The sequence below is a fragment of the Neopelma chrysocephalum genome, unplaced genomic scaffold (assembly GCF_003984885.1).
Source record: "Neopelma chrysocephalum unplaced genomic scaffold, ASM398488v2 Primary Assembly neopelma1_24, whole genome shotgun sequence".
NCBI lineage: Eukaryota > Metazoa > Chordata > Aves > Passeriformes > Pipridae > Neopelma > Neopelma chrysocephalum.
In genome coordinates, this window is record NW_020897693.1 from 45,251,371 (window position 1) to 45,277,578 (window position 26,208).

General features: G+C 42.8%; 1 protein-coding gene across 1 annotated transcript in view; it reads left to right on the plus strand.

Annotated features, from left to right (window-relative positions):
- Positions 1 to 235: 235 nt before the first annotated feature.
- EML1 (EMAP like 1) overlaps positions 236 to 26,208 on the plus strand; it is a 126,447-nt gene continuing 100,474 nt past the window's right edge. Inside the window, exon 1 of the mRNA XM_027673951.1 lies at positions 236 to 458. Coding sequence (XP_027529752.1) covers positions 431 to 458 — 28 coding nt within the window. The 5' untranslated portion in view covers positions 236 to 430. The remainder of the gene's footprint in view (positions 459 to 26,208) is intronic.

A 26,208-nucleotide genomic window follows, 5' to 3' on the forward strand; every position in this document is an offset into this window, starting at 1 on the left:
AGGAGAGCCCTCCGGTGCGGCTCCCACCTCCAGCCCCACCGCATAGCAATTAGCTCGGTTCTCCAGCGCAGATTGGTGGCTTAGCTCTTAAAAGCCGTTTCATAAATATTCGATGGCCTTTCCGACAGGGTAATGTGCCTCTGTGACATTAAAGAGGAAACTCTGCGAAGGGGAGGGATGACAACAAATTTATCCACCAATAGCACACTCTTTTGGCACAAAAGCACATTCTTATCTTTACATCCCATAATGAGAAGGCAGGGACGGGACTGTTGCTACAGCCCTCTGGGTGGGTAGATGTACAGTGCAAGAGAAGGGTGGCTACAAACTGTTAGATATTTTTCCCCCTTGCCTTTGCAAACAGAAGGACCCGTGCTTGCGGTCCTGCAGTGGTTTTCCTAAGCCCCCGGTGAGGAGGACTTCTCTCACGATGTCAGACTGCGAGGGACTGCCTGTGGGTAAGCGCCAGATTTATATTTACCCCAGTGTCCTGCCGACCAGTTCACATTCTCAGATTGCAAAGTCACACGCGAAGCTGCTTGCTTTTGAAGGGAGCCGGAGCCGCAGCAGGGAGAGGAGAAACTCCCTGAAACCACTGCAGACCCTGGTGCGGTTCCTTACGAGTCCGTGGTGGAGGGGTGGTGTGGCTGGTAATATCTGGATTTTCTCTAAAGGCACAGAGGCTGGGTAGGAGGAAGGGCTCATTAATTCAGACAGATGGTCTGAAGTGTCGGTGTCCGGAGAGATGATGGTATCGATGTGCGTATTCTCGAGCTTACTAAGGAGAGTTTCTGGGGATGGGTCCTGCAGCACCAGGCGCCGTGTATGTATCCTGTTTGTTCCTTGATAAACCTTCCTGGACGGTAACGGACGCAGCAAGGGCAGATAAACGTAATGCAGAGGGGTTAGTTGCTGAAAGGAAATAGAAATGTACCTTGTTTTCAAAATAAGTGCCTTACATGTTTTGCCTATATCTGGGAAGAAGTCCTTTCCTAGCTCTCAGGGCTGTATATGTCAAACTTCACTGAGCAGAAGAGCACATCAGCAAGAAGCATATTTCTTGGCTGTTTTTTTTTTAAACTTCTACAGGAATTATGAACCCTCTCTAGACTGCCTGTACAAAAGGAAACTCTTGTCAAAATGCTAGCCTAATTGTCTGCCAAGGCATTTTACTGATAAAGAGGTGAACCATTGGAAACATATTTTATTTTATTTTATTTTTCCTTTTGCCAAGGCAGGCATTTCTCTTTTCATGTATGTATATATACACACACATACTATGTAGCACTCAGATTTCACTCGTCTGTGAAGGCTGTGTGTCAAAGATGAGGTTCTGGGCTAAAAAGTGGGGCTGGAGAAGGAGAAGGCTGCTGCAGTGTTTATCTTTTTTCCTCCTCTCTCTGCTTCCATTTTACGAAAAAAAAAATCCCAAGTCCAAAGCTGCACACTCATAACCAGAGTGGAAAAACATAAATTATGTATATGGTGCAGAGTGAGCTGCACCATGCACAATTCCCTGTGCTGTTGCATAGAGGAGAGATGAAGATGAATATTTCCCGCTTACCTTCTCAAAGGGCTGATCTGTTAACCAGCAAAGTTTCCCTTCTCCAGGTTTTGATTTTAAGGGCCTGACCCCAGTTTGCTTATTAAGCACTCTGAGTTGAGGGTGGGATATTTCAGGGTGACAGTGACAGTATTTAGCTGGCATCTGATATCAATGATGAAACTGATACTGAGCCTGCATGGCATCTTGTGTGCAGAAGTTACTGATATCTCAATTACCTTTGCTGTTGAAAGGACCAAGGAGTTTTCCTCCAGAAAAGCATTCATGGGTGGATGCATGATTTGAGGGAAGGAAGTAGTTTGCTACGGACAGGAGTGAAAAGTAAAGATGAAGTGATGTTTAGATGTGAATGTGATTAGAAACATGCCACCATACCCAGAGGAAAAGTTTGTTTCTCTCTGTTCCTCTAATCATCCTCCCATGTCCCCCCAGCCAGAGCTGGCCCTGCCTCCAGCCCCATTCCTGGGCAGCAGGGCTCCCCCTGTCCCATGCCAGACACAACCAACCAGTCCCAATGCATACCTGTTGCATGGATCTTGCATATTACTCTGGTTCCTCTTTGCATATATGTGTGGATGCAAATATGCATATACAAATATACACCAAATCGGCACTGGAGAGAGAAATGATGGTACTCCATTGCAGGTTTTAGGCAATCTTAGTGAACCAGTTGCTGACAGCTTCTTATTCATGTTATATATTTTGACATAATTCTCCTTGGGGCTGTTGCTCTTTGACTAGCTAGGTCAAAGTTTAAAACTTTAGCAGTAAAATCTGCATGAAAAGGTTTGCAAAAAATAATCATCAAACTTGCTAAAACACTGATTAGTGTCCAGTAGCACAGAAATACACCTTTGCTGAATACAATGAGCTTAATAAGGCTGGCGTTGTACTTTCAAAATCCTTGGTTTCGAATGCAGCCAGATAATATAGCTGCAAAAAAAGTTGGTGCAGTGACAGGTATCATTAGCACTGCAATGTGGCTGGAATCCAAAGCCCTGCTTATAACACAAACTGTACAGCCGTATGCATGAGCCCGTGTGTACACATGCACGCAGCTATAAATAAATTTAGCCAAAGCACAATATTAGTGTCAAGTCTATGTATTGCTTCAGTAACCTCTTCGCAAAGGGTATGCCTCACAAACAACCTGGAGAACTGCACTTTGTAGTTACAGGAAATTAATGCCAGAGTTTTTTAGGCTGCTTTCAGCCTACACAAGAATGCAGCAGGAACAGCTGCGTAATTGTTCCCTCGGACAAGCAACTTGGGGGGAGCGGCTGAATGCAATCTTTGAATTAAAAACTGGATATGAACAGGTCGATACACCAATAATTTTTTAACAAGAAGCTTTATTCAGTAAGAGTATCCTATTTCTATGCTGAAAATGGCTATGCAATTTTTCACAGTGAAAGCATTGGGTGTTTTTAAATTTCTGGTTTGTTTTTAATTCCATCATGGTTGCACTCTTTCACTGATGTGGAATGGAAAATTAAACATGTGATGAAAACAAAGTTTTATTTTGTTGTTTGACTGTAGTGCAGAAGACACAAAGAAATGATCTTGGATTGCAGAATGTGGATTACATGTAAGCAAGTGTACAGTCCTTTTGGACTGAATTCATACCAAAAAAGGCTTTTGAAAGCATCGCTATCAAAATGATGTATTAGTGAGCAGAATTCTAAAATTTACACTATTAATTTCCCATTGTAACACAGGGAGATAAAGAAGAAAGAAAGATCAGTCACTTCAGGACAAATGGACTTCTATTTCTTCCTCATTAGCAATTATTGACATACTGATGCTATCCATTAGTGCCAGCTACATGGATTTCCTGTCACTCCTACATGCAGATAAAAGAAAAGCACATCAATTATTTAAGTGCTTCCTCTTGTGTGTGTTATTTTTCTCTTGTAAGGGGACGTAGTTCAGTCTCTGAACAACTGAACAGCTTTTCATGCACCCAGCATTTTGATTAGGAATATATGAGTCATAATGGTTCTGGTTCTTAACAAAATCCTTTAGACTTAGAAAAACCTCTGAAGTCACACAAAGGTTCTTAAAGTGCCTCTTTCCTTATTTTCTCCTTTCAGCCACAGACTGAATAGCATGGATAACTTTTTGTGGATACCATGACTGTTGCAATAACACAGGGTATTCACCTGTAACAGATGAAGAATATATTACTGAAGAAGGACACCAGGAGTCTCATACATACATGCTTTCTCTATTATTTACTGTAACAGTTTAAGAAGGGAAGAGACAGAATTGATGTGTCTTGTTCTGCAGCAGGTGGCATGAGAATCTAACTGAATTTCCTTACATTTCATCCCAATCTTTTATTAGCCTTATTTCAACAGAGGAGGAAAAAAACCCATTCATCTGAAGTATGTTCCTGACTCTCTAGCTAAATACTTCCTTTCAAACCTAAAATTACATGTTTCAAACATGTCTTTAAGACATGCTGGAGCCAATTTGCTAAAATTGGTTGTTTTCAGAATCAGGATATCCCAGAAACCTGTGGAATTTAGACTTCCTGAAATTCAACACATATTCTGCAGTGTCATGGGGAGTCCATTTATCTCAGCCAGAGAGGCTGTTAGTGAGCAAGACCTCCAGCTCCCACGCGGAGCTGTTTCTAAACAGATGCCGGGAATAAAATATGGCACACGTACATTTCTGTAACAAAAACCCATGACTCAGCACAAGCACAAGCAGTACTCCTGCCAAATAAAATTACCCCTCTTTCATGTATTCATATTAGAATAGGACTATGCTTTAAATTAGTATTTCATCAGATTTGGTAAAAAATATCTATATTTTTGCAGATAACTCTATGTTTCCCATAGGCCTGGACCACCAGTTCTGTTTTGCAGACTAGACCTTAAATAAAAGGTCTTTACTTAGACACTAGTGTTGCCACGTGACACTTGTCCCAATGAATATTACAGTTTACAGGGGAAGATCCTAAGCAAAAGGCAACACCCTGAAATTCCCCTGCAGAGTGGTTGTGCAGACTGCAGTTAGTGCTCTGGGATAAGCAGGGAAGTGGGAAGGTTTTTCCAGCATATCAACCCAATTATTGCCACAGAAAGGCAATGGTGCGTCTTAAGCATCTCGAGAGCAGTCTGCAGGATGAGTAACAACTTCTGACTGCACCAAACCCACCAGCACTGGCTTGCATGCTCAGAGCTCCCCAAGAGCATCCCCCAGCCAGGGCAACATGAGCCCAGGGTGCTGGGCCTCCCATGCCTGCAGAGCCAGCTTTGCTCAGTGAAGCAGAAGCAACCTTGCAGTCACTACCCTTAGAAAGAAACAAAAAAACAATCCATATATTTGGGATAGAACAGGGTGAAGCCTGGATGAAGAGTGCCTGTGAATGACTACTGCTCCAGCACTGTCACTGAGGCTGAGCAGCCTTGCTTAGGTCACTGGAGTTAGGTGCCACTGCAGATTGCCTGAAATCTGTCCAGAGACTTCATCTGAAGGTCTACGAGTACAGCTTTGCTTTTGGTTAACTTGCTACACGTTAAGAGTCATTCAAAGATGTTCTGCAGCTGCAATGGACAAGGCTGAGTCAAACATCTTAGAGAAGAAAGGTAAAAATGTCTGATGGTTAGTGTAAATCCTCAAGAAAGGAGCATTTCTGAGTGCCAGCATTTACCCCATTTAGAATCATAGAATCATTTAGGTTGGAACAGATCCTTAAGATTATCAGATTCAACTGTAAACTTAACACTGCCAACCCCACCACCGAGCCATGTCCCTATGTGCAAAATCTCATCATCATCATCATCATAGCTAGGCTTCGCGAACGAAGATTTGGGAAGGGCTCTACCCACGTTTGTTGCATGCGCGTTGGTGGCTAAAAAGGCCAGTATGAGATAGGCATGACCGGTTGCAAAAGGCTGTGCAAAATCTATGCCTTCCTTAAATACCTCCAGGGATGGTGACTCAACCACTTCCCTGGGCAGACAGTTTCATTGCTTGATAACCCTTTCAGTGAAGCGTTTTTTTCTATTAGTGGGTTGTGCTCCTCCTTCAACCACTGATTGAACCAGACTCACTGTGGAAGACTTCATCTCTCTGCATGTGACTTCCCATAGGAGAGCATCCTATCCATGAAGCAGTGTCATCTGGTTTGGCTGAAATCCCAGGGAATTTCCTGCAGCCCACGTGGCTCCCTCCTGCTCTCCCCTCTTTTCCCAAGAGCTCTCTGCTCACTTGGGCTGTCAGCCTGTCCTCAAGCATGGGGGAAGCATGGCCAGGCAGTGCCTTGAACACTGGGGGTTGGTTATTCAGGAGGCAAACACCAATTAGGATGAAGTAATTGCTATTATTCAAGGCTTTAAAGAGTTTTTTGAACACGAAGATCAGGAAAGCACACAAGGAAAAATGAGTGACCCTGGTGCCCCAGAAAAAACTCAGAAGCAGATGTATGGTGACAAACAAATCCCACGGAGATACCAGGTTGGGAGTCTGCCAGACACATGCCTGGAAAGCCCTCTCTGCCCACGTAGTATTTTAAGATAGCCCTATGAGCCAAAATATTCAGCCAACAGTTCATAAAGGGTTAAAATTGCCTGGGTACAGCCTTCACCTGCTTCATAGGCTGAACCTGGGTTAAAGGGCTTCCTGCTGAGGAGGGACTGCCGCCTTCAACCAGGGCTTTCAAAGCCAATGGGGCTGCATGGCCCAACCATAGTCTCTTACCTTTCACCTTCTTAGATCTTTTATTGGGGAAAAAGGGCTTTTCCACTTGGGAGAAATCTAAGGCCTCCCCAATCCACTCAGCAGTTGCTTCAGTGCTGGAAAAGGGACAGAAATGGTAGAGAGCTGGAGGGCACGGAGCAACTCCCCAGTTACACTTGGGTAAAATGCCATGGATGGCAAAGCTGGTTCTTTGTCACCAAAAGCAAAGATGAAAGAAGTTGCTCTCTGTTGCAGCCAGGCTTGTTTGCAACAAGGGTTTAGCCTACCTTAGGCAAACTTAGTGTACCTGTAACTGTGTAGTACAACCCCTTCCACTACTCATGAAGTTATTTCTTTCAACTGGGTTAAAAATTCGCAACCTCTGGAATTCAGAAAAAGACAAACTCTGCTGCCAGCTCCATTTTTCTCCTCTGACATAGATGCCCTGCCCCTAGGGCTTGGTGGTGGTTCGGTGGGAGCTGACGATATTCCAGGAGTGTCCTGGGCATAAGCACAGGGTTAGGCTTCATCTCCAGCCCCTGCAATTAAAGCAGCAGGTGAGGTTTCCTTCTGTGGACTGCACTACCCGGCTGGCAGGCAGGGGCTGTGCCTCCTCACTCTGTTTCTGAAGCAGAGTGTGAGTATGTGTGCTATGTGCTACGGAGGCTCCAAGTGCGGGTATTTGAGCTAGCAGAGACATCAACACTCTTTTCAGAAGTCTACATTTGCAGGAATGTGTTGAAATCATATCTGGGAATATAGCACAGGATTTCTTTCCTCTCTTTTTTTTTTTTTTTGGTTTGGTTTGGTTTGGTTGGTTGGTTTGTTGCTGTTTGTTTGTTTTTCTTTCTTTGAGGACGAGTGGTCTTTCAGGTTGAAGGAGGAGAGCTTTTTCAGGCAGGTAGCAGAGACAGTTGAAGTTAGTATGAACGTTTGCAGCTGGGATGCTGGTTAAGGGTCTAGTTAAGGAAACACAGAAGATGCTACATATTTCTCAAGTGCTCCTCCCCTCCTCCCCCCACCATCCCCCGATGGGAGGATTTTTCTTATCTACAGAAAGAAATATTTGGAAGCTGTAGTTTGTCCCAGGGTCTGTAAGCAAGAGCACTTGCACAGGCTGTACAGCACATTTCTGAACACTTATTCCACAATATTTACAGTAACTTAAGGAATGCAAAAAACAACCGATGTGTTTTTTCTCCCATTTTCTTCCATCCCTCATAACATCTGCAGCATTTCCAACATATTCTGTGTTCAGCCATCAGCATTTAGAAGCCATAATTGCATTTAACAATGTCTGGAGCCCTCTCTTGCTGCAGACCTGTTTTACAGGCAGTAATTTAGAGGGTGGGGCCACCTTCCCTTCCTTTGCCATTCAGACTGCAAACTGAATGCCCAGTTTGCCCTCTCAAAAACCTGGCGAGTGCCCAGTCTCTCACCTTCATATTCAGCGTATTCAGTTGCTTCTCTGTCCCTGTTATTTCTTTCCTTACAGTCTGTGATCAGCTCCCTCACCACACACTAGTTGTTTGCACAGTTAAATTCGTAACATTCAGGATTACCTTAGATCTCAAGCCTCCTCTAAAACTCACATAAAAGACTGGCAAGATCCTCCAACTGCTTTCTTCCTTGTGGGAAAGAAAATATGGGGCACAGGAATGGGCTCCTGACAAACTCCAAGTGCTGGTCATGGACATGTTAATAGTGCCCAGTATCAGTTCCCTGAAGGAGTCCTGGGTTTCATGGAGCAGCTGAAGTCACAGTTGAGTCAGCCGGGCACATGGGGACTGGTAAGAGCTGCTCTTTGGTTCTGCACACAGTCTGTCAATCACAGAAATTGGTTTTGGAAAAAAAAGACTATCTCTGCACACTCTCACTCAAATGACTCTAAACTGCACTCAGTAAACTGGCTGTGGCCCTTGAGGAGTCACAACAAATTCCAAGGATGCTTTGGGAAGTACAGTGTTGTCTCCGTCACAGATAACAGGGAGCATTTCAGAGAGGTGCCAAGGGCTTCTTCATCTCAGGAAGCTCCTCCATACTGTCCAGGCAGGAACCCCCCACACCCCATCACTTCTCTCAGCATCATTCACATGGCTCAAGTTTCCACATTTAAGTGCTTCTTGGGAGAGCACAGGCTTTCACCCACACCAGGTAGCATGAGGGCATGAAATTAAGAGTTTGGAGAGATGTTTGAAAGGTTTAGGTTCAAAATACCCTCATAAATCCATAGACACTAATTGCAAACTTGGCATTTCATGTGGGTTTTACCTATTTTGCAGGTAAATATATAAATAGTGTGCATAAATATATGCACACTAAGCCTTTGTGATGTGCTCTTTGTCGAGCTGCAGGATATTATCTGGCTCTGCCAGCACCCCTCCATCACACAGTGCACCCAGAACACTTCCCAGTAACTAACATGGTTACTGTGAATATGGTAAAATCCTTGCTGGTGAACCAGTCGTGAGAGGGGAACCCCTGACCTGTTGGCTGGGGCATGTTTGTGTGAGTAGCAGCTCTCCTAGTTCAATTGGATGGGCATGGTCTCTCCTGCTTCTCCCCAGAAACTCTGATGAGAGAATGATCCTACACTGCAGAAGCTCCATATGTTGTACAAATGTGTCAAACCCCAGCTGACAGTCCAAACTCAGGCAAGGGGTCTCCAGCCTGAACCCTGAAGGGTTGGGTGAAAACTCCTGTAGGCAGACAACTTGTCTGAAGAGGTCTTGCTGATGCAGGAAGTAAAAGCACACAAAAACTGTCCTGTGTGCAATATCTGAACACCTGAGTAATTTTCCACAGAAATTCAAAAACCTGAAAGGTGACAGCAAGCTGAGGGTCTCAGGTTGTGCTTAATCATAGAACAGGGATTATGAAGGACCTGACTTCAGGTTAAACTTATAATTCGCACATCTCCCACTTTCTTGGGGAAGGAAGGACTTTGGGAGTGTGATCTAGACCCCTTGGAATCAAGAGGAGCCTTTCCATTCAGTCCAATGAATTTGGATCACAACTCTTAAAAATCTCAGAAATATCTTTATTCCCCTGACCCATAGGTCAGCTCGGTTGGGTGGGTCAGCTCAGTTCTTCTTGTTAGACTGGCAGCCTGAGCCCTCTGCTGTGTGATTGGGGAGGTTTATTGGGTGAGGCCCCACCAGGAAGCACTGCTGTGATGCGTGGGAAGCACTGGGCAATTAGTCATACTTTGTCCCAGCATGATTGCTCAGAGAAACATATTTATATTTGCATTGAACTAAAACTTAATGAATGTTTTGTATTTCCCCTGCTGAAACATTGCTAGATATGACTCAGCAATAAGTCAAACACAGAGCCCTGTGTGTGGTGTTATTCAGAGTTTATATGTGAGGGACTGAGGCACAGCAAGATTAAGCCAAAACTGGTTCCCACTGCTGTGGGTGTGTAATCGGAGATGCTGAAGAGCTCTTCTTTCAGAGTACCCAGCACAGCACTGTATTTCAAATATTCAAACTTCATTGGCAGCTGAGAGCACTGGGCATGTCTATAAGTCAAATCTGTGGTCTCTGGTCCGGTATGAGGAGATAGGGATCATGCCATCAGTGACCACTTGGGAAAAACTTGATTTCTGCAGTTGCTCTGTGTACCAACCCTTCAAGAGCTGCTCTGCAGCTGAGACACACATGCAATCCAGTTCCCAGCAGAACTTTTCAAGCTAACTTAACCTGAAATTGCCCTTGATCTTCCTGGAATGGCATTCTTTACCATGTTCAATGTTTCCAATGGGCGAAGCTGTGATGTTATGATAAACAGCATATTGGAAACACATATGTCATAAAATGCAAAATACTCTGACACTTCTTAACAGGAGGTCTAGCAATAAGTATACTTGTTATAATAATAACTTGATACTTCACCAATTGTTTGGAGATGGTCTGTAGTGTTGATAGCCTTACACACATGCACCTCTGATACAGGCTGCTTGTCTCTGGGACATCCTGTTGCCTCAAGTCAGTGGGCCTTCTGACACCCATCTGACTTAGGCATGAGATTGCAATCCCTTTGTGCTGTAGGCATATGGACCACATGTGGAAAGGATTTTGAGAAGGAAACTACTATTTCCTGCATCTATCATAAATTCCAAATGGTATATTCAGGCATAACAGACAGTGCATTGATGAAATGGAAGCAATTTCTCTGGAAAATCTCACCTAAACTGTTTGATTCGTCTTAGTGCTGCCAACTCTTTGATGTTTATCATGAGCCTCATAAGATTTTATTTTATTTTACAAAGCCAGCTTTCTTGGGTCATGGGTTTTTGGTGATTGTCAAGATGCCTATGCAGTGCCTATCTTCCCCCAGCCAGCAGCATATGGGTCTTGTTATGACACTGAAGAGTGAGGATTTTTTTTCAAAGATATTTTGGTCAGGTATTTAAACATCTAAGGCTTAGGGAGAAGGAAGCATCATGTGGGAAAATGAAAAGAATGTGTAGTGTCTGGAACAGATATGACAGGCTGAGGAACACAGTTCTCACACGTGTAGGATGGAGAATAATATTTCTCTAACAAAACCCATCCTTTTTAAACACCGACCACATTTCTGTATGTTTTCATTTTGAGTCATTTAATGAAAAAATTGGAAAACTCCAGGGAAAGCGTTCAATCCGGTCACAGTTTTTCACAGGAGGAGTGTTTGTTTTCTCAGCAAACTCCTCTCCTACAATTATTTGGTTTCTTCAGATCTTTGGGGAGCATCCTAGCACATAAAGTAGCTGAAGGGTCTTTTTTCTGTCCTTTACTACTCCCTGCCTACTCTGACGTCCTAATAAAGTGGGGGGAGTAAGAAGACAGCTCTTCACGCTTCTCCCACCATACTGGAAGGAGACTGTGACTGAAAAGTGACTGGATGGCACATTTTTGTTGAGGCATAGTGAGTCTCACTGCCTACTGTAGGACCCTCACTGGTCCTACAGTATAGGGTTCAGCACCATCTTGGGATCTGGGGATAAAGAGAGATCATCAGACCCTGAGCAAGAGCATCTCCCTGCTTCATGCTGCCATCAGAAGTTCAGCAGAACAAAGGCAGTTCCAGGAGCAGCACATGTGCTCTCGTGCCACACGTCATTCGTTCCTGAGGTCAGGTGTCCCTGCAGGGGAAAGGAGGCAGAGGAGCACCCCAACGTGCTCCATGGCTATGAGACAAAGGTAGACAGGAGCTGAACATCTCCATTATGTCCAAGGGGGAGATACAGGCTTAGAAAACACTCAGTTTCACTAAATTTATTTTACTTTCTCCCACAGAAATGTACCTCCAAGTTGAGCATTTGCATTTGCTTCTTTTTCCTAATGAAATTCAGCAGCTGGGTTATCCTAGATAATGGTGCCAAATCTTTAAAGATTTCCTTGTTCTGAGGTGATTGTTCAATTGACAATCTGCCTTGTTAATTAAGCTGCCTTGAGGGACAGAGGAGAACTGGAGGCAGCTGGATGCTTTAATGAGTCAACGCAAAGAGCAAGACAAGGCTGTAGCATGAGTGAGACAAGGCTGTAGCATGAGTCCATCCCAGTGTGGCCACAAGCCTGCCTGAACATCTGGTCTTTGCCACCTGGAGTGCCTGCATTCTCGGGAATGAACCCAAATGGAGCTGTTTGTAGTGAAGAGGCAGCACAGGGAGGTCAAATTTATTTTCCACTACTTGACACAGGGCCTTGCCTCAGGCCAGCCTGCTCACAAGTCAGAGTCCTGGAGAATGTCCTGGAGTGAATGCAGCTTGGCAGCCACCTTCCAGCACATCTTCTCCAGGCTTGATGTTGTTCTCCTGTGCAAAGTCACTCATTACTTGCAATGAGTCCCAGGACTCTTCTCTCAGTACTTCATAGCATCTGATGAGCCCACATACTCGAATTTCTCTGTGTTGATCCAATACCAAGTATCTATAAAAGATGTGAAAAATCAGCAGGAATGAACCCAGACTACAGTCAGAGATAACCCTAGGCTTCTGCCCAGAGCTGGTTAACTTCATTTCAGTAAAAGGTTATTAGATCCCTGTTTCTCCTTCCATTATTTCCCAAAAGCCACTTAGCAGAACTGAGTTATCTTCCTTGTCTAAATTCTCTGGCTACTGATGATGCTTGGCTGCCTTCTCTGTACTTTCAAGGCCTCATGCTAAATTTAGACAAGGAGGAGATGCTTCTCCTCTGGACCTTAATTTTGTGGGTTACTCATTGACTGCTGTGGGCACAATGTGAGCTAAAAATACCATTTGCTGCACAGCCAAGTGAGTTTAGTCTAGAAAGACTAATTTTTTCTTGCTACCTACTAGAGCTCCACATGCCCTTCATGTGAAGGGCATATGCCCTGTGCCCTGAAGGATGCTGCTGTGGGTTTCCAAAGACTCAGGATGACCTCTTCCTTTCTTGCATGTTACCTAAGGCAAACACTTAAATATTTTCTCTCTTAACTGTGTATGTGGTTCTCAAGAGATCCTAAATAAGTGATGTCTCTGCTGCAGTGCGGTGCTCCCTGGAGACGCTCAGTCTGAGACCTCTCTGGCCTTTCCTCAGTTCTTCAAGTCCTGCCCATCTGCTGCTGCCTTCCCTGTTCTGCCCACCAGCAAGTCTTGGGAAAATACCTTGATTTTATCCAGAGATGAAATAGGAAGCATCAAAATACCAATTATAAGAATTTATGAGAGTAAAGTTTTTGCATCCAAATACCCATGAAGTAGAAATGCCAAGTAATTTTCTGCTTGCAGTGAATTTTTTGTGCTTGTTAGAGGAAAGCATCTTCTACTATTTTCACATCTTAAATAAACGTGGGTTTCTCCAATTTTTTTGTGATATTTGTGGAATTCTACCAAGCATCCAATGATGACACAAACTACAATAGTGAAATATGAGCCACTTGCCCATGCCACTGAAATCTCAGAAGGGAATTACAGCAGGGTTCATTCGAGGTATACTACTTAAGGTAATAGGGCTGGACAATCTCATTAAGATTTATTTCCACCCCATTTAAACATGGGTTCAAAAGTACAGCTGGGGCTGCATTGGCTTTATCTTTGGCTTACGGAAGAGATTGGAAAAAGAAGTAAACAGAAAACATACTCAATTGCTCCATCGGCTGGGCCAGGAGACTGCGTATATAGCTGACACAGGCTTGTGCCCAGGCTTGGAGGCTGAGCAAATCCAAAGAAACTTTCAACCTTATTATATTGCATAGGCTTTTTTCTTTTTTTTTTCCCCTCTCGGTAAATTTAGGAGATATTGCATCATTCCAGGAGGGAGTGGATAGCACAAAACAATTGCCTCTGCTCTTCCCTAATGGTAGTTCAACATGTTCACTGGATTTGTTCCAGTCCTGAATTTGTCCATACTCATTTGGGAAATGTATGGGTTAGGAAAAATACATTTTCAAACATTTCAGCTTGTGTTGCAGATTCCCTAAGTAGTCTGAAATGTTTACAAAGCTCTCAGCACATCGGGCTTGTCCTGCTGCAGATAATGCTACATGACAACAGTAATCCTTCTATCACACTCTAAGTGCTTGTTCTTGCTTCTGTTGAAGCCATCCCGACTGTAGGTTATTTGGAAGCATTTCTTTTCTCTTCTTCAGCATAAAAGAAGCAGAGGATATTTCCACCTGGGAGAGGAGAATTTACTAGATAGCAAATGCAGAAGCCCACTGTATTTGCTGCAGTGTCTTTCTAGAAAGTGTGGATAGTTACACCCAGATTCTTCCAATGGTAGAGGCCGGCTGCTCCTACCAGAGCATGGTGATCCTGGCCTGAAGCCCAGGGACTTTTGGGATCAGACACCTGTAATCCACAGGCAAAGCCCAAAATGCCAGCGCAGTCCAGCTCCTCTTAGAGCAGGCAGCATCCTTGGGCTCATCCTGGTGAAAGAATGGACTGCAGGACTGCAGGGCCAGCACCAAGGGAAGCCTTCAGTAGGCAGATGATGTGAACAGCAGAGGACATGACCTCAGTTATGTGCCACATACTCGAGCCTTTCAGTCTATGAGTGGATTTTCTTGTTCAAACATTGCACTCTTACTCTTCTCAGATTTGGACCATCCTTTGTGGTTTACCCAAACCCAGAGTAAATGAGTACATCCAGACGCCCCTAGAGATACCAAGGCAGGGAAAGGCATTTGGCTGTCTCCAACACTTTCTGTGAGAGACATGGCTGAGAAGTAGATCCAGCATTGCTATTCTCCAAGTTTGATTTCCTTGGCACTTGTTCGATGCATAGAAATGTACAATCAACACTCCCATGTAGGGGAGGACTAAAATCTGCATGTTTGGAAGAAAAATAAGAGATTGAATAGACAGAAAAATGGAGTCGGCAGTTCTAGGAACCCATCACCATAGTATCAAGCCACTATTTACAAAACTTCTTTGTGAAGTAGTTTCCACAGGCTCTTTCCTTCAGTTTCAGTTAAACTCAACACAGTCACTGCTCTGGATTTAAACTTTGCTCTGAAAGGCCTGTAATCTAAACATGGAAACATTTAAGTCATGCTCTAAAAGAAGAAAATGAAGCTGCACGGTGCGATCCAGTGGCATGTGAGGACCCCTGGGCTGGGCTTGGTGGAGCTGCCACAGCCCCATTAACACCCAGGAAAAAACCTCCTGCAACCTCAAGAGCTGCTGTCCTGCGGTGAAACCCCTCATTCTTGCCCCAGAGCTCCTGTCTCAGGGCAACAACCCTCATGCAAACCCCAGAGCTGCCGACTTGGAGCCTGAAGCTGGGCCAAAGCTCACACGAGCTGCCCAGGCAGCCTGGTGAGCCAGGACACAGCATGACCCCTCTGCATCTCTGCAGCTGCATCTCCAGCACTGCCTGGCGCATCCATGCACTGTCCTCTGGTGTGATCCAGGTGTGCTCCAGCCTGAGAGCAGCAGAGTAAAGCCCCATCTGTTTTCAGTGGCCGAGTTGTGCGAAATACAGTTCAGATTCTGACACGAAGAGGGGGAAAATTAATAGGGTAGTCAGACTTCATTCTGGTTTAATCTGAAATTATTAAGGACATTTATATTTTTAAACACAATGTTTAACCTGACAGCATCCCATTAAAATGCTTTATATAAGCTCATTAGGAGCTTCTGTGCAGTACCGTATTTATTGCAATTAGCAAATATTAGTGGCCTAGCTGAAATGCAAGATATTTTTTCTGTCCTGCTCCCCTTTTATTCCTCCATCTCCTGCCTGCCATAACATAAGCATAGCCTAGATTAGATCCTTTCACACATCAACCTTTCAATCTGACAAGTCCTAAAGAAAGAGAAATAAAAAAAGGAAAAGGAATAGAAAATTAACCATTAGGAGCCTCTGAGAAATTAAAAAAGCCTCTTAGATTAAGTCCCTCACCAGTGTCAAGGCTATAGCAGTGCCAGTGGCATTAGTGGCACTAAGTTACTTAATTCCAATATTATTCAGAATCATTTGTATCTATCAGCTTATTCAGAGTAAATCCTCACCCTCCCGGATCTTTTGTTTGCCATCTCTTGACAAGCTACGTTGCATATAAATGAGCTCATAAGACATGGGAAGGACGGATATATTTTCATTTGTAATGAAGTTTCATGCACACAAATGCTACTGTTGAAATACTAGTAATGAATAGTATTAATAGTTAATGAATTCAATCCTTATTTGGGTTTTGTTTTGTGTTTTTTGTACCCCTACTCAGAATAAAGTATGCAAAATGAAAGGAAGGTTTCCCTGAATAAGGGCAGAAGCCAATTTTTATAGATACTTGGACCTTGCTCCAGTCAGTGGCAAAGAGTGGCCCAGCTGGCCTCTGTTCCAACCATGATCTCACGGGACGGCTGGAACTTAGGCTCTGAGGTCTTTCATGGTTTACAAGTGAATCACTGGCTGCTAAGCCGTTTAAAGCCCACAGAGATTTCAGGACCCAGGGAGGCACAAAGGTTTGGGTACCTGAGTTTCAGATTCTACCATGAGTGCTGGAACTTTGATATCATGCTAGTTCAGACCCTTCAGCCCATCTTGCCTCTTCTGTGTGTACACACAAACACCTGAGTTTTTACATTAATGAGCAGATAAGCACTGCTGCTTGTACTTCAGCCTCTTGAGAGGATTCAATCCTCTGTCAGAGGGCATCCTAACTGGCTGGGCTGGGATGTTGTGAGCAGATCATGTGGAGAAGCATTTATAAAGCCATGTAGAAGCCAGTGCTAGACCCTCCACAGCAGACCCTGACCTTTTCCCTAATGATGCCATGTGGCTGTGCCAGGAAGGACTGCTGGTTCCCTGTCAAGCTCCAGCCCTACTTTGCTGATCGGCAGCACTGGATGATGATAATACTCCTTCTGCCCAGCTGTTGTCCTTTCCTCCTAATGCTCTCCAGTGGGACAGCCTGCTACTTCACCACCTGGAAATCAATCCCAGAATGTCTCTTGCAGGAGATGTACTCCAAGTGCTCATCACTGAATAAGCACGAACCCCTGAAGGCCACTGAGCAGCACTATGTGTCATTGCTACAAGCAGAAATTATCACTTGCAGGATGTCTGGAGGTAATTTGCAGTCCTGTCTGGAAATATTTACTCTGAGTCTCTCTCATTCCTCATACTTTCATTGATTTCAGGGAGGTGTCAGGACTGAACTTATGTTCCTAAAATCTCAAGGTCTCATCTATTATTTTCTTTTAAGTTTTTTGATCCAAACATGCACCAACTGACAAGTGTATCTTTGTCCTGTTGTGTCTTGTACAAACGTAATCTTTATGGCATGTACTGCTAGAACTGAAAAATATCACTGATACCTACTTCCATCTCCTTTCCAGGAATGGATTTAGGACACAGTCTTGAGATTAATGCCTTGGCTGACAGTGAGGAGCATTAAGAGTGGGACCAAGATAGGCTCAGATTACATAAAAAGAGAAACACTAGCTGCAAAATCCACTACAGAAGAGAGCAGAATATCTCATGGATTCATTTATCAGCATTTCAAAGCTGGTCCATTGGAGATGGAGCCAGCTACAATATTACAAACTGGAGTCTGTATTCCAGTTGTTTGCTGTGATCTTGCACTAGTTGGTTCACAGAAAATTTAAAAAGACAGATAAATATTGTCTATAGGCCCTGTTGCCAAAGAAAATGTAAGAGGTATTATTTTCAGCTGCTTACTCATTCAGAGGGAGCCACAACACTTGAGTCTTGCTGTGCTTTTTGGCTGCTGGGAACCAGGAGCTTTTCACTTTGTGTGGAACTGTGCATGCCCAGCTCTTGAGGGAAAACAGGGATAAATCACAATTTTGCCATTTTACTCCCTTTTAACATGATATGTGTACTCTAAGCATGTGCAGTATGGATCAAAAACATGCTGTTGGAAGGGGAAGTGTTTGGGCAAACTTTGACAAATAGGAAGACGAACACGCTGGTATCTCTTGTGCTCCAATAAGGACATGTAGTATTATGTGCAGCCTAAAGAAATCACTGCCTTCATCAGTGGTAACAAAGACAGATTCTGTCTACAGGGAAAAATGAAAGAGATGACTGCCAAACAACATCAGTGAATGTACTGAGAAAGTATTATTTACTTTAAAAAAAAGTGCATAAAAATCTGTTTACGTGGCTTGTCTAAACTGAAGAGACTAAATAGTTAGTAACTAAGATTCCTTCCAATCCAAACAATTCTATGGTTCTACAAACTAAGTATCGCTGCCCAAAGGATTCATCTATTATTCCCCAGTTTATCCTACTGCAACTTAAATACCTCAGCAAAAGTTAAAACCAGCTATATTTTATTAGTTACCAGCAAATCCCCCCAACAATGCCAAACTTAGAACGAAAGAAAGAAAGAAAGAAACAAACAAACAAACAAAAAGAAAGAAAGAAAGAAAAAGAAAGAAAGAAAATGTAAAGCACCATTAATCACAGCATCCCAGTTTCCTTCCCTCTGAAGATAGTGTTCATAGGCACACTGAGTATTGAGTGGTGGTTTCTGTCCAGGGAAAGGCCTGACTCAGCCATGTGCAGCTGCAGAAATGCTCTGGAGGAAAAGCAGGTTTTGGCTCCTCTGTGTTTAGGGCTTACATGAGTGAAAGCAACATATACCCGTTGCACTGCCTTCTCAGCTAAACACCTCCAATTTACCTGCCCTTTGCATTGGAGTGGACATAAAGCCCATTGGGCAACTAAAGAAGCATTTTGTTACCTCATTTTTCCTCAAGTTGTTAGTGATGGGTAGAGTTTGCTTACAAAAAATATATGATAGTTCCAGGAATATAGTGATATTGTAACAGATAATAAAAAATCAAAGAGCTTCAAACAGAGCCCATTTCAGGTTCAAAATGACTATCAATAAGCTCAGTTACACATTCATAAATCATCACTTGAACTAAAAGGATGTCACCAAAGAGCCCAATTTAATTTTCTCCCAATCTATGGCAATTTACGGAACTGTGATTTAAAACCTGGTCATCACCCTGAGTGTGCATGTTTGGGGGCTGGGTAGTTAAATCACATGAAGCTTTCCTTCTCACATGAAACCTTCCTTAGCTGTACCTCTAGAAGTCATTCAGTGCAATTATTTATTACTTGTATAAATCAGAGCAATGCAAAGAGGTTTGCCACTGAAGTTTACAGCATATTCATGTTTCTGTTATTGTTCCAATATATCTAACCTAAGAAAGGGGTGATTCCTTGGTTTTATTTTTGTTTGGGTCTTTTTTTTTTTTTGGCAATGCTATATGCTCTCAGGGAAATAATAGACAGTGATTTATTTATGAAATTCCTACAGCAGAAGGAAGTCATACTTGGGTCTTGCTGCCATGGAGGGAGATAAATAAACTGTCCTAATATATTTAGCTAAAGAAGATATAACCCATAGGAAAACAGACTAAGGAAGACTGGAGAGACATATACAAGCTGGCATAGAAGATACCGAGCCAGAGAACAGAATGTTTAGATAGAGGCACTTATGGGCACTACTCACCAACAAACAAATCATCAAGGGCATAACTGGCTATTTTTAGCAGCAGTGTCTACGTTTCTTTTCCCTCTTACCTCAAGAAAACTGTGAAAGTAGCTACTAAAATTCCATACAGAGCAATGCTGGGCTTCCTTGTACGTGTGGGTAGGACTCAGAGTGCCTTAGGCTTGGCTGTGCAGTAGATCCTACAGACATATATATATATACACATACACATATATGTATATACTTATAGGTGAGTGTGTGAGTGTGTGTGTCTCCACGCAGTAGCAGTTCCCTCCCAACATACATCATTACCTGGTAGGTAGAAGAGGAGTCCTCAGGCACCCTTTGTGCTGACACCCTCCACTCCCATGCTTCAACTCAGTTCCTCTGTGAGGATCAGGGAGATTTCATCTTCTGATATCCTAATCATTGCTCAGGGCAAAATCCTTTGACTTCAGCTCTAAGGATCATGATTTAATCCAATAATTTAGCCCAACAATGGAAACCAGGGGGTAACACAATATTTGGTTTTGTCATTATATTCACCATTTGTAAGTAACAGGCTGCAAAACCCTTATGATTTGTGTCAGGGCATTCCATTAACACATCGATAAAAAAAGCGAAGATGTCTCCATTGACAGCACTTAACAATTTTCTCCATTACTCTGATGACTATTCACTTTGAATGGAAAATGCTTTTCTGCACCATTGAAGCACAGCTAGTACATAACCTCTGAGCACTTAGAAGTGCTGAGGTGCTACAAGAAGGAACACTTAAGAGAGTGCATCCGCTCCTTGGCACGCGCTGCCCAGCGTCAGACCCCGCACGGCTCACTGCCTGCAGCTCTGCTGTGTCACCCACAAACTGGGACAAAATGTGCCCTGTGGCATCAAGAGGGAAACAGAGCTATTTCATCTGCCTTCTGCTTTTGCATGATTACCAAGTGGATTTTGCATTCAATTCCTTGCATGCAATTGGTGGTAAAATCTATGCAGGTCTAAGCTTGTTTCCCGAGCTTTTATTGGATAGCAGAAACAGTGTGTACTTGTCTGGCAGCGGGGGATATAGAGGCTGTAAGTTGAGAGGCTGGTGTTCAAATCCAGCAGATCAGCGTAAAGCCCTCAGGATATTATTCTTGCTGCAATTACAAGTAACAGCCAAAGAAAGGGTAGGAGACTGTCACACAGTGAATAGAAATGTTTCTCTTCAGTTGCTTGTACAAATACTGCAGACAAGGATAAATAGTTGTTACTGTAAAGCTCTCACTGACAAATTGATCCCCATCTGTGTCTCTAGCTGCCTCCAGTTTTTCCTTATGGGAGGTAGTGGTGGGTCATCAATGTGGTCATTTTAAGCTTGGTACAAAAAAAGTATCCTGATTTAAGAGTCTCCTCATGTGACCTATGTTTATATGTACAAGTGTTTCTCACACAAACAGCCCCAGTGATGTTGATGCTAATAGGTAGATGGTGGAGACAATTCCACTGTGACTGTTAGAGACTGGAGATGAGGAACAAAAGGTCCTTTCTGAGAGCTGCTCATCCATGTCGAATTCTCTGACTCACTTCACCTCGTGTGGGACTGACTGCTTAGAAAAACCAACACTGCCATCTTCTTACCACGTGTACAGGATCACAGCCTTAGCATACACAAAGCATTACTCACTTCAGCTGATCCCATTAGCGCTGAAGACACAGGCTTGCACTTACTCTGTACGAGCCTTAGAAAAGACTTCTGTATGAGAGGATTATGGCTGCTGTTCAGACACTCAACATTTCCTAGTTAAAATATTTCACAGTGAAGCAATAGCATCATTAAGAGCTTGCAAGGCCTCAGCATCTGCTTTATTTCTTCTGTTAGAGTCTTCGTTTTTGGAAGTTTTTGGGTTTTTGTAAGGCGATGAAGAAAATACAAACTAATTGTTGCTGGTTTTGATTTTTACAAAACTAGTTACTTAGGAAATAGAGGAAAAAATCTCAGGCTCATTGGTACAATATTATCAAACTATTAATGCAAAAGGGCAGTGCATTGCCATGTCAATGGAAGCAGTAAGCTGAGCAGACTTCTGATTGCCCAACATGTGCCTCTCTGAGCATGCTTGTGTGCAAACACAAACTCAGTCTGGCATAAATTACATGAACTATGTTATCTTGCATCAAAATATTTTCCCAGTTCTGTGTGTTTGCAAATATGTCTAATTTATGCATTTCTGAGTGTATAATGTGTACTGCTCAGAGCTGAAGCAGGTGTAACAGCTCCTCTCCTGCTTAAATCAGAGATGCTGTTGCATATTTCAGTGGGTAGAAAGAGTACTTCTCCAGGTGGTGCCCAGTTTGAAAAAAAAAGGAGATTGACAAATTCACATAAGACATCCAACACAAGCCCTCCAAACTACAAAATCTTTTATTGCAGGACATATACTCTCCCTTTCCAGTGACCTTGCCATCCTAAGCACGTTCTTATGACATCACCTTAATGCTGTGGCTTAAAAACAGCTTAATTAATTTAGTGTCTATGCATTGGTGTCTGCTGCCATTGTAACATCCACATAAATAAAAGGAAGAGAAGGCACTCAGCTGCCTCTCATGCAGAGCCCTTTGAATCCTGGACATAACCCACCAGCTGGGGCATCCCTGAGGAACATGAAGTCCATCCCCGAGGAACCAGCCCAGGCAGACCACAGTGGAGCACCAGAGTTCTGTGCAGGTCATTTGTTTCTTCCATTACTTAATTCCATGTTGCTGTTGAAATGATGATTACCTTATATTTTATAACAGCTGGGATTTTAACTTAATCTACAAAGTAATTAATTTTCCTTAATTATGATGGGGGCTTGGTGTTAAGTAGTAAGTAGACTGGGGCAGTACAATGATGTTTTCTATGGTCTGGATTGTTACTGTAAGACAGGGTCTTTTTCCATATAGTCTGATTTTAAATACCATAATATAGCAAGAAGAATTGTTTTGATCATATTGTCTTTTTAAGTATTACCTGTTCATGGTGAGTAGTTTAGTGTGAGTTTAGAGCAGAAAATATCTTTCCTTTTCCTTTGGTACAAACTGAAAAGTAGACAGGTGGCAGTAAAAAAAGGACTACAAATCTAAAGCAATCGATAATGCCATTAATGGTTTAAGTAACTTTAATACGAAAGGATTTGTTGCTTACTAGCTTGACATTATATATAACTACTTTCAGTCAATAAGGAAAAAAACCAAGATAAGTTATCAATAAAACTAATTTTAAATATATTTTATTTTCCTAAGTAGTCAACTTGTAGATCTTTTCATGTTACTCATTAACTAACAAAAGTAATCCGCATCCTGAGATCTAGCCAAGAAAATCTAGGATTGGAGTTCATGCAGAGACTAATCTATGTAGATTAAATAGCTGTATTGTCTTTCTCCCGACATTGTAAGTTTTGGCAGCATACCCCCAAAGCAGATTTAAAACAGAAGAATGTGTTGCATTTCTACCCACCCCAGAAATAGCAGCTCCCCTGTCCCAGGGTACAGAGACTTGTGCTGTCAGCTACTGGCAGTGGCTTGGTGGTTTGCAGGTGTAACCCTGGGAGGTGCTGTTAGTGAGGGCTGTGCACTGCCAATGCCCTCAGAAGCCCTTGCCTTTACTTGATCCCACAAGGCTGCCCAAGTCTGGGAGTGGGCATCTCAGCAGCAAGGGGTATTATCTGTGTTATGTATGTATCAAACCTGTGCTCTGCACAGAGAGAACAGATTCAAACCCCTTCTGACAGTCCCAATGCTGTATTTGATAGCATGTGGCTCATTAACAGTGAGCAGCTGAGACAGCCCAGGTAGAAAGACACTTCTGGAGCTGGCTGTTTCATTCAGAGAGAACTTCACAAAAATGTTATGCTTGGTCTTCTGGAATAGGCATACTGAAGATGGAGGAGATCAGTTAAGGAGCCAATACATTTTATACTGGCACAAGCCAAGCATAGTGCTGTGTCAGACATCCAGGATCCATTGAAAGACAAGTACAGTGAGATCCCTGAAGCCATCTGACACTATCCAGCTGGGAGGTTGAATTCCAGGGTTTGTGGAAGAGCAGAAACTTATTCTTTCTAACAAAAATCTTTGAGAAGGTCCTAGGTCACGTATTGCCTCTAGTCTATAATAGATTGTGTGATGACTTCATCCTCATGGGTTCTTCTTTGCTCAAAATAAAGAGATAAGATAGCTAGATGTGGATAAATGATGCTATTTTTATCATACTGCTGGAGTTCACATTGCCCAGCATGTGTGGGACAGGAAACCCCAGCTTGCAGGGCACCTGGGAGAGGTGGGGATGGTGGCTTTTGGTGGGTACCACAAAGCTGTGCAGGGAATGGCCATGCTGAGCTGCCTCCTGCACATCTTCTGGTGTTGACACTGAGCCATTTGTGCACCCAGGCACTTATCTGGCTTTTATTGCACACTGATGTTCGCCTCCTGGCCACGCCATCCTCAAGATGTTTTTCCATCTTCTTTAATCAGATTAACCAGCTGCTCATGCTCTAAGGACACTGACTCTGTGGGATGTACTTTAGACTGTGGTCTGTCTCATCTTCCTATTTACTCCCTTGACAGCTGTGTGCCTGAAGCAAGGGGATCGTGTCTGTCTTGACTTACTGGGGCACCAATATTCTGTTTTCTGAGCACTGCATCTGTGTTCCCTCCAAAACGGGGCTTGAGGTGGTACCTTCCCTAGGGACATGGCAGGGGCAGACCTGTACTATCTGCTTCAGACTGGTATCATCTTCCAAAATATTTTAAGGGATGATTTTTTTTTACATCCCTCAGGGTGACATTGGGCACTGTGGGATGGTAGCAAGAGAATGAGATGGTACCTCTGAAGAGGACAAGCTGCCACCACAGCTGAAGCTCCAGCTTCTTAGAAAGGACGTGGTGAGCAGATATCTTGCTGGTAATTTGCTGTAAATAGGAAGTAAAATGGGTATGTGAAAATTACCAGGATTTCCCATACTTATGTGGGGTCTGTTCTCTTCCTCTGATTTTAAGATGACATATCTCTGGTGATGATGTAAGCCAAATTTTTCATTTGTGTCCACAATCCATATATATAGCACCAAATGTGTGTGCAAGCCAAGGAACAAATGTTTCCATTGTTGTACTTGCAATCTGAAAAAAAAGAACCCAGTAAACCTTCAAAGAGCACCAATATATCCAAACCAAAACATAGAAGACTTTTCCATAAATACATGCTTTTTGGGATGCCGGTTACTCTGTTCCTAAAACAGACCCAGAGCTAATTGCCAAGGAAATCAGCAATGGCCATAACAAAGAGGTGATCAGCAAAGAGCTAACAGTGTTTCCAGAACAAAGTCTGGGCTCCGCTTTGCCACACAGTGCTTAGAAGCAGTTGCGATCACTACGTTTTTTTTGTTATTCTCCAAGATCTTCCAGCTTTAAAACCACTGGACTTGTGAAGCAGTAGTTACTATGGACATGCATATATCTTCCCTCATAAATTATTTCTGAAACACACATTTTAAGTAGGGTAACAAAGATATATGAACTAGATGGGCTGTAATTGTTTGTGTGCAGCGATTTTTTTATGAAGCAACCTGGCTTTGAATCACAGCTATTTTTACTGTGGTATTCACTACAGCATTGAAGAATTGATTTGGTTCCCCTGAACACCAAATACTGTCTTTAATATAAGTTTATTTGCATAGAGCTAATATCTGTGATGCTGTGTTTGTTGCTATATTGTTTCTACAACAAACATTAGCTACAGAAGATGAGCCAAGGTTACCTGTTCCCACCTCCTACCTTGTCCATACGAGACCTGCAAGCATGACTGGGTTTACATTTACTACCCTTCTTTTGCATTGCTTTTGCACAGTTTTACATTTACTGTCTGGCCTCACACAGCCTTGTGCTTGTAGCACGGTACTGCAGGTATATTCGCACTTTAGAAAGATTGGTTGCCCGAGTCAGTAATGATAAAGTTGGCCTAATTTTTGAAAGGAAAAGTAACATTAAGCTAGCTAGTCTACTGAAATAGAACTGCCTACATACAAAATTTTTTTTGCCTAGGAATCATAAAGTTCAATATAATGCCTACTTACGAAAAAAGTTTTATCATTTCTTCCTCTTAAAATCACTGAATACAGTTGTCAGAACCAAACAGTTAAAGAGAAATATTTTCATTTTATAGTCTGGAAGGTCTTCTAGAAACATAGGCTCGTGTTGAAACATTTTTCAGAATATTTCTCTAGATCCATCTGTCATTGGAAGATACTAAAACAGACATGCTTTATCTATTTATATATTATGGGCCCATTTTGACAGCTTTTTTTCTTAAGCACTTTTCTTGTTATTTTCATTGCCCTTCTGAAACATAGATGATACCATGTAGGAACATTCCCTGGTACATTTATTTACTCTTTTTGGCCGATTCAATTCTCCACATTACACTTTCTAGGCTTATATGTGTCGATATTTAGCTGTACCAACCCCTAAGTGCAATCACACTGTCACACTATCGGCACTGACTCAGAAACATTATCATCCCACTCCATCTTTCATACTCAAGTCTCCTTGCCAAAGTTCAAGTTTCTTTCATATTCTCATTAGATGCTTCTGCCGTGTTTCTTTTCAGTGTCCTTTGTTCATAGATGGATGCAGCAGTGTGTCATTGCATTCCAAAAAAGTGCTCAGCTGACTGGGGTGGGCAGGAAGCTGGAAAGCCCTGCCCCACAAAGTCTTGCTTCTCTAGCAGGGTGCAAGGGAGCATCATGACATCGTCCCTCCGGAATGGAGCTGTACTACCAGCCTGAGCACATCACCTCATTTGAACTCCTACAGTATATGAAATCAGGGAAGAGGTTTTATTTTATCCAAGAACATCCCCAGGAAAAGAGTTTTAAGTAATTTCACTGATTATGAGATCTCTGCTGTGAAACACTTATTCAGACAGAACCATTGATGGGAAGATCCCTATTACAGCTAGAATATTTTTTCTCCTAATAATAATGAAAATCTCAATACATATTATTACA